Raw genomic sequence first — 10683 nt, 5'->3', positions numbered from 1 at the left:
CAATACTTACTGCCTGACATTGGTTTTGGAAGGAAACAATACCAATCTCTCTATTCATTCATTCTTATAAAAAGATTGAGACAATATTTTCTTTTTTTTGGGGAAAATAGTGTCATTTATGTATAGTATTTTCGGTAATAATTGACATATATAGTGTATGTACACTCTAATGTACAGTTAAGCTCTTTGATTTTTAAGGACTTTCTTATGATTGTTTCTTCTGAGAAACGATTGAAAGTTCAAGTTCTTTTAGGAACCCCAACGGACTGATTATAAATAGGAAGCTATTTGTATTTTTAAAAATATATAAATTGAAGGGCAAATCTATAAGAAATTTTAGTAAGAAATAGTAAATGAATGATATAATACAACTATGCAAGCTGATGGCGTACGGGTAAAAGAGGATGACGGGAGCATGATGAAGGAAGAGAGATCTAACGGCTGAGAGGGCATAATAATGGGTTTTTTCACCCGAAGAAGATACTTTACCCTCACGCAACTTGTGGAGTCATGTGCTTTGCCTTTCCCACACACCATTCCATGCATCTTCAATTCTCACTCTCTTCTCTTTCTTTGTTTTATGATTCCCCAAAAAAAAAAAGTATGAGAGGACTCGAACTATAGCTGCATTTAGTGCCACAGAAGAATAAACTATTAACCAATCAACTCTCACTGGGTTAAAAATTGATACATATAAACACAGAAGAAAAGGCTGTGCTGCCTGTGCAACTACTAGGTGCAAAATATCTCATAGATAGATATGTCAACATTTAAAATCATGAAAAATGATAAAATATATTCTTATAACAAAATCACTCAATAAATCTACAAGATTTTACCATGTAAGTATTTTTACAGTAAAGTGCATAAAATTATAATATCTACTCGATCTTAACTTTAATACCACACATCATTTTTCTAAAGATAATCGTAACTACCTGAAAAAATCCAAAAGACATGCAAATGGAGACCAACGTGGTCCGCTTCTGTTTTATTTGACGACTTTTTTTACCAAATGTTTTTCTTAATAATATAGTAAACTCTTTTCATTTTTCATTTTTTTTTTTGATAAAAAAAGCTCTTACAATTTTTCATTTATAGAACAAATTCTGAGACATTTTTCGCGTGCTTGCTGGACACCATTATTGGTTTTTAGACGTTTTTTTTTTCTTTCTTAATTTTTGACTAAAGATTACTAAAGTATGATATGTGAACTGAATTCCAAAAGCTCTTACACTTACATCCTTTGAAATTTTAACAAAACAAAACTCTAATAACAAATATTCGACATCCATTTTTTTATTTACATATTCTATACTCTATATATGCTTATTCATGTTGAATTTTATTTAATTTTATTTTTCTTATCAAGGTTTCGTAAAAGAATAAAATGAAAATTGATTGCTGACAGTGGGCCAACTGCCCTTCAAGTAAATAGGACCATCTAAACTGATTATAATATAAGCTCATAATATAGCAAATGATAGTATATAAATAGAAAGTTGGGTTTTTTTTCTTCTTCAAATGTAATTATAAGAAGAAAACAACAATTATGCGATAAGATTTGTATCATTGGATCTTTTTCCTCCTCTTTTCGTGTTTCAATCCTCTCCTCACAGATCTTTGTCGTATTATATATATTTTTAAGTTTATAACTATTTCAAATTTTCATCAGGGATACATAGATTTTTTTTGGATTTTAATGAATAATACCTAGATTTCTACTTCTTTTCATTTATATAATGCACATATATCAATTCTTTTGGTATTTGACGATAATTGAAAAAAAAAACCCAGTTATTAGTATTCGCCAGTTATATATCGTTGATCTATAAAAGTTCCGTGGACGATGACCTCCCACTTCAACTTATCAGAAGAGCACCAAGAATCACTCCAAAAAAAAGCAACACATCTCACACCACCTTGCGAAACCACAACATGTGATATTATGCTTATCTGGTATGAAACATATCATTTGCAAAACAAATATGCATATACTATCAGTGCGAGCTATGCTAAGGTTGGTGTAACGAACTTATAGTTCTCTAAATTTTTGACATTTCAAATGAGCTTTTGAAACATCCGAATATCGTCTAAAACAGAAGGGATTTGTTGTTAATATAACATAACATAGAATTTATAGTTGATAAGCAAGTGAAGTTATTTATCTTACAAAAATATTTGTTTCATGTCCCGCGCTCTAATCCAATCACAAAAACCAAGCACGGTCACGGAAGCTGATAAGTTTGGTATATATATCTTCACCGGGGGTTGCAATTATGCGTGTGACATAGTTTCAGAATGAATTTGTTCCATAGCTAAGACATGTCTTCTTCAGCACATAATGATTGAATTAGTGTTGCAAAAAGATTTGAGTTATGGGACAAAGGCGACGTCATTTCCAGGTCGATTTCGAGACACCTTTTTCGCATGTACGTCTGCACCAATTAAACGCGTACACTTTGTTATTTTATTTATGTCCTTTTCTGTAAGTAATTTTTAACATCTATGTTAGAAGTTCTTTTATATTTTCACTATAGTGATACTGCACATGTTATGGTCATTTTCCTCTCCAATGACAGATGACAGTTGAGGTTGTTGGGCTCTTGTATGTATTTTGTCTTTTTATTTTTATTTTCGCTGTATGGTAAGAGTCTCATAGAGCATGATTTTTTTTTTTTTTTCTGGTCTTCTAATCCTATGCAATTTGATAAATTATATTGTCACAAATGATATGTATATTTTTTTTGTTTGTTGTAATAACGAAGGGAAAATATTGGAGAGCACATGTACATACGTATATATAAATTTTGGCAACAAAGGGAAGAAAGGCTTATAATCAGATTAGTTTATCTCTAAATCACCGAACTATATTGAAAAGTCTAACGTTTAGTTTGTATTATTGAAGATCAGGTTTTCACGTTTTTATTTGTTATTAAACCTACGTTGGAAAGTTTTTAAAGTTGGAATATATGAATCGACGGTTAACTACATACGTAGTACATTTATTCATTCGTTTTAATCCTCTTTTCTATATGTGAAGTGTATCAATTTCAAAAGCTGCAAGATTAAGTGGAATTTTACGAAGTATGTGTGTCAAAATCTGATATTGTTTTTACAAATTTTCAAAATACTTGATATTCGTTTATGTCATTCAGGTAGCAAAGTAATACTCGCCAAACCAGGTATTGACGTACGGTACAAAATCGAGTGCTCAAAAGTCTCAACATGACCTGTACTGAGTCCACATTTTGGATAACCTTAGCGCTCTTGTAAATTGCAATAAAGTGATAAACCTATACAGATATGCATACGAAACATGTACAATTATAGACTATAGATAGTGGGAGGACGTAGTGGACACTTGTAAGAGTTTTCCAAGCAATAAATTTTCTTGGTCATACGTGAATTGTACTCGCATATATAAATAAGCATTATATGAGCAAATTGACACACACACACTTATACTATAATACTACCAAATTGTTACACACACCTGCAAGTATATAATGCTCCCTCTCGAAGAAAAAAAAAGGGGGCAGGAGCGGAATCTGCGATGTAAATCGTGGAGGGTTTCTATAATCTGCAAGTTCCTTTATTTAAATGTCTCTAAACGACAACCTTCCTTTGTTATTTTTGGAAAGTGGTGCGTGAAGCTTCACTGAGCTTCGGGTAAGTTGCTATTTTTCTATTCTTATTAGTCTTACATATTCATGATATTTTCTCGATTCCCTAGTAAAATAGCATCATCTCTTTATTTTCTTCTTCAAATCGTGTTCCCCCTTGTTGTTTGTCCACAAATGGTTCCCTTTTAGTTGTTCGTGTTTTCGTTATGAGTGAGTACTTTCCAAATACAATAATATTAATAGAGGATTCACTTGTTGATTGACTTATCATTCAAGTTGAAACCAATGGCGTATATCTTGCGTTATACAAATAGGTTCTAGGTACGTCGTCACAGTCGACAGAAATCGAGATCATTTACAATATTTGTAGTATAATTAATGTTTTAAGATTATACTTTCTTACGCTAGATGGAGTACTTGTACTTCCTAAGTGTGCGTATTCGTATAATTATAGATAATAACATTTTAGTTGGTGCTTTTTGAGGAAAAAAATAAGAACAAATATGTCTCTAATCAAAACTGCTGAAACATTAAGATTTGTTGAAACTAAGATGGAATTGTCGGAACGGTTTGAAAGTTATACCTCGCTGTTTCATAAAAGATAGTACGTGGATGTTTTCAGTCTCGAACTAGTCATCCCAAGTGGAGAAATCCCTCTTGCATACTAACCAAATGAAGTAATAAACTATCTTTTTTTTAGTGTGAATTGTACGCTTTGGATGTATCATATATCACATTTTTACGTATATTGGGTAAGACGTTTTGAATTGAGAAATAACATTTTCATGGTGTTGTTTAATTAGTAAGTGAGGTATTGTTATTCAAATAAATTAACTACCCTTTCAGTAATGGTTTCCCAAATGGATCACTAGAAATTGATATGTTTCAACTTTCAACTCATGGTCTCGAGTTATAAAAAATAATTAATAAATTAAAAGTGCCCTTAATAAAAGAGTGTAGTTAAAACTTAAATCTATAAAGCATTAACTGAGCTCTATCTAATAGTATCAGATGGCAATATAATTTTTGCATTTGAATATATACATCATAGGTATGTGTGAAGCAAAACTTATTGACTAAGGTAATGATATCTCTAAAGCAGGGGACCAAAGCTTTTGCTAGTAGTATTTTCTAATTATTTCCAAAAAAAACTCAAAACTGGAGGAGATAGGGAGAGGACCACACTCTATTTTTTTATTTTTATTTTTATTTTTGTCTTAAAAATTATTATAAAGTTAAATTTTGATCTGCACTGTTCCACAGACTAAAGTTGTATGCAGCCGATATCTTAGACTTAGACAGTTAGCACAATCAACATCAGTTTCCAAATTCATATTTTAAAATTAGTGAACTTCAGAATATGGAAACAAATTCCAATATCTTGTGACAGGTTGTAATTTGTACCCACCTAGATTAATAGTGACAGCATATTTTATTTTAAGAAAAACTAATATAATTATATTTAAATATTATTTTAAGGAATTTTTTGGTCCGTGTATCAATTGAATCAATTGAATTAAAACAATATGCATGATTTTTTTGTTTTAAATAACTTACTGATATCAAAATTCATTATGCGGATTTTTAACTATTATTCCAACCAAAACCCAAAAATAATAGAACCAAAAACCAAATTACTTAATAGGCCCATCCCAGAATATTTAAGCAATTAATGGCCCCTTCCCATAAGAATCTTTAACGGGCTCTTCTCCATATAATTGGGCTTCGTTACACTTTTGCTGTTTCTAAAGTATGATAATACGATTTTACCCTTCGACATCCTCATATTTAAACTCTCTGATCCACAAGAACAAAACCCTAACCCTAATCACAGCCGGAACCTAGAAAGCACAAAAGTAGTGAGAGAGAGACTCAGAAGAGCATTTCGTAACCCTAAAAATCACAAACCATGGGTCGCGTTCGCACGAAGACGGTGAAGAAGTCATCTCGTCAAGTGATCGAGAAGTACTACTCTCGCATGACGCTTGATTTCCACACCAACAAGAAGATCCTCGAGGAAGTCGCAATCATCCCATCGAAGAGGCTCCGTAACAAGATCGCCGGTTTCTCAACTCATCTCATGAAGAGGATCCAGAAAGGACCTGTCCGTGGTATCTCCCTCAAGCTTCAGGAGGAAGAGCGTGAGCGCCGTATGGACTTTGTTCCCGATGAATCCGCCATTAAAACCGATCACATCGAGGTCGACAAGGAGACTCTCGACATGCTTGCTTCCTTGGGAATGTCTGAATTGCCTGGCGTTGTTAAGGTTGATCCAATCTCTGCTGCTCCTATTGCTCCTTTTGGTGGATTAGGCCGTGGAAGAAGGTACTAGACGAGTATCGATCAATCCAACTCAGCTTCTTTCAGATGTCTGTGTTTGCTTCTTAGCTTCTTTTATCTGCAAATTTTTGTTTTTTTTGGGTTGAATCTGTTAAAGTTGAACTTCTATGCTCTATAAGCCTTAATGTTACTTATTTTCTTGGATAAAGTTCTCAACTTTGTTTTGCTATTGCCAAATTTTTCATATATCTTGTTGATCTTTTATGCTTCTTTAGAGAACCTAGATGAAATGTAGGTTAAGCACATTCTGATTAGGATCTATTGGCTCATGCTTCCTCACATTGGTTTGAATTGTTAAATACATCACTCTTATTGATATACAAAACGTAGTTGTACACACAAAGTAAGAACACTCAGATGTATTATATCAATCTCAATCATTTGAATTGCCTGCCATGCCGACTAGTTTGAGCATGTTGCGGTCTTCTTTAAACCTCTCTAGAACAGTACCTTTCATGGCGTTATTTTTGGTATCTTGTTCGTTTGAGGCTTGAACGATTCCCCAACATTCTATGACTTCTGGCTGTATTCTGCTAGTCTTGGAAAGGCTTGGGCTACCGAACGTTGTGCATTCAAATGTCTGGCCTTGATCGAAGCTTGCTGATATAAACAGACCGTAGTGGTTGATTTTACCTCCAAATCCTATGCCGTTTGGAATGTTCTCTGATGTGAAATTAGTTGCACACTGCGCTGGTTTATATATGTTAGAATATGCTTCTGATCACTTCTGCACATATATAGTAGTAAGAAAGCATATACCCATTGAATGTTGGTGTTTGCTCCAGTTGGTCTGTAAATGGCTGCTTTAGGATTTAGTTGGAAAAGAAAAGACTTCATATCTCCATAGAAATCGCTGTACCTCTCCCAAGGTTGAGAGGCGTATCCTCCATACACACAGCCTTCTTTGTCTTTGATGATTAACACAGATGCCGACATACCCGTGTTTCTGCAAGATAACTTACATTAGCAACCAAAATAAGTCCTGTCCTGATTTTGACGAAGTTGCAAGCAAGGATAATGTTAGGTAAAACACTCACGATGTGTGTCCGAGGAATGTGTTGAAGCTTTGACCGTGTAAGGAACTGTGATACAGCAGCTTCCACTCAACAAGCTCGTGGTGAGGAAGAGCTCCTCCGATATGCCAAGCGTATTCCTTCTTCAACAATAGCCTATCTGATTCCACACCATCTCCATAAAGCAGATTCGGGACTTGATATCCAGGTCTCACTATACAAGGTTCAGCGGGAATAACAATATGAAAATTAGGAGAACGTTTACCAGTTTTGTCAACAAGAAATAAGTTAAGAACGAGAGAAGATAAAGAACAAACCTGGACCGGGGGGCATAAGCAAGCTTCCAAGGAACTTTCTGATAGTTGGAACGTGTGAGCTCCAGCTTCTGAAATCCGCAAAAGTCATTCCTTTTTCAGAACCATCATTATCATCATCAGATTTTGAGAAAGTAGCAGCATTGAGTAACGCATCCACCATCTCCTTGTAATCACTTGATTCCGCATCAGAACTCTCAGCAGAGAACACACTCTTCAAAATCACCACCAGTACCGACTCTAAATCAGACCTGAAGGAAATACTAAAATGTATCACACATTCACAGCATAACAAGAGACCAATGAACATATAACAAACAGGTAATGAAACTATGTTAAAGAGCCTGTCGATTGCTACCTTGCTAAGACCCCATTGCCAGTGACATCCAAAGTCTGGTATATAAACTCAGCAATTTCATCATCAGTTCCTTTCTCATATGTTGCCTGAAAAAGCAACAAGATTTAAAGTTCAACACAGCAATATTAGACTCTGGATTACAGGAGGGGTGAAGTTGTAGCTTCATGACAGTGTTGAATCCTCCTACAAGCGGAGGAAGCTCAGAAGGAAAAAGACAAGTAGTAGTAAGTAGTAACCTTAGCAATAACAAGATCTTCAAAAGTCAATTTATCATCTTTCCTGCGTTGAGTGACCATATCGAAGATCCTTTCTCCTAAAGAACCACTCAGACCAAAATACTCCTGTGCAATATCGAATCCAAACACAACATCGTGAGAGGCTAAATTTCAAAAGTAATCAAAACAGAGAAACCAAGGAAATATCAAATTCGTCAAAACCTGGAAAGCAGGGTAGGATACGTATTGGTCATTGCTCTGAGACTTGGAAGCGAGGGAAGCGAATAGAGATTTGAGATCTTCGAGCTTCTTCTGAGTAAAAGCTCTGCAACAAAACAAAACAAACACACAATTGAATCAGATCGAATTCAATTTGAGAAATTGATAAAGGTGAGATTTTTTTGTGTGGTTCCGATGAAGAAGACCTTGAAGCAGAAGTGAAGCGAGGATTCGCCGATGAAGAATTCGAATTTCCCATTATTCCTCTCTTCTTCTTCTCCGGCAGGTTTCGCACTCTGTTCTTCTATTATTACCTTTTGTTTGATCTTTCTTTGCTTCTTCATATTTACAATTTCACTCCCTTAATTATCTAAAATATTCTTAATTTACCCCATTACTTTTAATTCGTTAATCTCAAAGCAGCAATGAAAAAATACAAACTTTTTTGACTATTTGTGTATTCGTTGAAAAACTCAAAAAGAAGAGAGAGAGACTGAAGGAGGAGAAGACGAGGAGCACAAATTGATTCATGCTTTCAGATTTCGACTGGTGAGTCTCATCTTGATGAACAAACCCTTGATGATTCCAATTCGTCTTTGTTTTTATCAAATCTACAGTTTTTGTATGAATACGTTTGTTGTTGTGTTTGGTCTGTTTTGACTTTGACAAATGTAGCAGAGCTAAGCTCGTTTCTAATGTTTGATTTTGAGTAGTAAAATTATTCTTATTCCTGAATTGGATGTGAAAGATTCATCCTTTTCCTGCAGTTCTTGTATTCAAAGATTGATATGGAGCTTTTTCTATAGTTCTTATATGAGTTGTGGTGTTTGGTGTTTTTTGTTATGTAGAGCAAGGCTTTTAAGTCAAGACAAAGAGAAATATCAAGTAAAGAACCAATTTATCCTAGAAGATGACGAGATCGTGGGTGCTTTTATTTGTTCTTATGTTCATTGTGTTGACTTCTCAGTTTGAGTGGAATGAACAAGCTGATAGTGAAACTGAGACTAGTCGTCCTCTCATTCTTTCAGATCAAGAGCAACATATACCACAAGGCAAAGAATCTCTGCATGAAAAGGTTTGTTTTTTATTCATGTCTCTTACTCTTTGGTAGAATTTAAACAATGTAGAACTGTTGTGTATGTTGGCCTAAAGATGGAGATGAGTTCTTAAAAACTGATACTTTGTTTGTCCAATGCCTTATCAGTGACTTGCTTAGTTTTGCTAGATGTTGAATTGAAACACTGTCCTAATTGCTTCTTCATGTTTCTTGTCACTAAGGACTGTCTGTCTTACTCTGCAGTTTTTTTTTTCTTGCAAAACTTACAAAGTAGCAAAAACGGACCATTGCATTCTCTTACATATCACTTTAGCTACTCAGTCGTATAATCTCCTCAAGGTCTCTAAAGTTTATCATAAATGTAGTTGTTAGTTGATAACTAGTGAAATTTCCACATTTTGTGGTTCTGTGACAACTTTGTGATATGCTTTTTTCTGATATGCGAGTTCAGTTTTATCTTGGGAACACATTAAGGTATAGTTCCAGCTTCATCCCATCCCTCTGAGCAGATCCCAATCTTGAGTCCTCCAAACGATATGATTGTCAAAGGATATACTTCATGGTATGATCTAATGATAATATGAATTATATTTGTGACAGAAAATTCTCTCTCAAGAAAAGAAAATTCAAAAGCTTAATGAGCTGATTCGAGATCTAAGGAGGCAGTTGCTGCAATGCAGAAATGAAAATGAGGTTGAGTTGAGGGAGCTAGAAACTGAGCTTGATCAGCTGCTGTTAAGAGGTGTTTAATCCATTTTTACAGGTATATCGCTTTCCCTTGGCACATGTTTCACAGTTGCTTTCCTATTTAAAACCACTGTGAAATGGTGATGCTTGATTGAAAGCATTAATTGACTAAACAGTTTCTATTGATGAATTTTGACATTACCTATCAATTAGATATGGATGGCTAGAATTTAAGTGCCAACTAGTGTGATGCATTAGGAGATACCTATTTCTTATATTGGATATAATTAAGACACAATATGGCGCATGCTTTCTATATTATTATCTGGGCCAGGCTTATGAAAATTAGTTTTCCATATAAATTTTAATTGTTCGTTGATCAGCTACATTCATCATGTTTCACATGTGATTTGCTTGCTGTCTCGACATTTTACCTCAGAAGTGTCAATAGATCAGAAGAGTGTTAAGAGTGGTAGTTGAGAAGTATTATAAGCTGGCAAGAGATATAATGAAGGGAAAGTACAAATTTGCTTGAAGATGAAAGGTTTCACTCTACTTGATCCTGATCAGTACTGTATTCTGAATCACTTTTTTGGTGTGTGTGCAGATTGAAGCTTTGTCTCTCTAACCTTCCTTAAGCGTAAATCCAGATTCTTGATCAATCTAATACCATAGCCCCTCTTTCTAAACACTACTCTTGAAAATTATGTACTTTGAAGGAGAAATCAAAGAAGAATGGTCCTTTTTTGAAGTACAATCAAGTATGTATGTAAAGCTAAGGCATGCCATTTGGTTTATTTTTCATTTTATTGTATTATTATCATAATACTGAAAGTGCGGGACTACTTGGTCGA

The 10683-nt window shown here is 34.5% G+C and overlaps 3 protein-coding genes across 5 annotated transcripts; 2 read left to right on the top strand and 1 right to left on the bottom strand.

Annotated features, from left to right (window-relative positions):
• On the top strand, nt 5423-6154 carry LOC104708488 (40S ribosomal protein S17-4-like). Its single transcript, XM_010425069.2, has one exon. The coding sequence runs from the start codon at nt 5536-5538 to the stop codon at nt 5956-5958; it is 423 nt and encodes a 140-aa protein (XP_010423371.1). The 5' UTR covers nt 5423-5535; the 3' UTR covers nt 5959-6154.
• On the bottom strand, nt 6218-8403 carry LOC104708487 (TLD domain-containing protein 1). Its single transcript, XM_010425067.1, has 8 exons — nt 8292-8403; nt 8089-8191; nt 7888-7992; nt 7652-7737; nt 7297-7544; nt 7004-7193; nt 6726-6912; nt 6218-6651 (listed from the first exon to the last, which is right to left on the bottom strand). Exons 1-8 carry the CDS (start codon nt 8342-8344, stop codon nt 6340-6342), a joined length of 1284 nt encoding a protein of 427 aa, XP_010423369.1. The 5' UTR covers nt 8345-8403; the 3' UTR covers nt 6218-6339.
• On the top strand, nt 8526-10683 carry LOC104708483. Of its 3 annotated transcripts, XM_010425064.2 has the most exons (5): nt 8543-8634; nt 8940-8970; nt 9053-9160; nt 9743-9905; nt 10437-10683. In XM_010425064.2, the coding sequence occupies exons 1-4, from the start codon at nt 8615-8617 to the stop codon at nt 9890-9892; spliced, it is 309 nt and encodes a 102-aa protein (XP_010423366.1). In that variant the 5' UTR covers nt 8543-8614; the 3' UTR covers nt 9893-9905; nt 10437-10683. The 3 variants fall into 3 exon arrangements, with proteins under 3 accessions (XP_010423364.1, XP_010423366.1, XP_010423365.1); XM_010425062.2 differs by having other exon boundaries at nt 8526-8634; nt 8934-9160; XM_010425063.2 differs by having other exon boundaries at nt 8544-8634; nt 8940-9160.

The sequence above is a fragment of the Camelina sativa genome, chromosome 8 (genome assembly GCF_000633955.1).
Source record: "Camelina sativa cultivar DH55 chromosome 8, Cs, whole genome shotgun sequence".
NCBI classification, from domain to species: domain Eukaryota; kingdom Viridiplantae; phylum Streptophyta; class Magnoliopsida; order Brassicales; family Brassicaceae; genus Camelina; species Camelina sativa.
The sequence above is the reverse complement of the archived record's forward strand: the minus strand, read 5'-3'. Positions and strand labels throughout refer to the sequence as shown.

Bases quoted from the DNA above. Each gene is read 5' to 3' on its own strand.
- LOC104708488 (XM_010425069.2), top strand. From the start codon at position 5,536: ATGGGTCGCGTTCGCACGAAGACGGTGAAGAAGTCATCTCGTCAAGTG.
- LOC104708487 (XM_010425067.1), bottom strand. From the start codon at position 8,344: ATGGGAAATTCGAATTCTTCATCGGCGAATCCTCGCTTCACTTCTGCT. The intron at 7,194-7,296 runs GTTTGTTCTTTA...AACCTTGTATAG, and splicing joins GCTTATGCCCCCCGGTCCAG to TGAGACCTGGATATCAAGTC. The intron at 6,652-6,725 runs GTATATGCTTTC...AAACCAGCGCAG, and splicing joins CAAACACCAACATTCAATGG to TGTGCAACTAATTTCACATC.
- LOC104708483 (XM_010425062.2), top strand. From the start codon at position 8,996: ATGACGAGATCGTGGGTGCTTTTATTTGTTCTTATGTTCATTGTGTTG. The intron at 9,161-9,742 runs GTTTGTTTTTTA...TATTTGTGACAG, and splicing joins AAGAATCTCTGCATGAAAAG to AAAATTCTCTCTCAAGAAAA.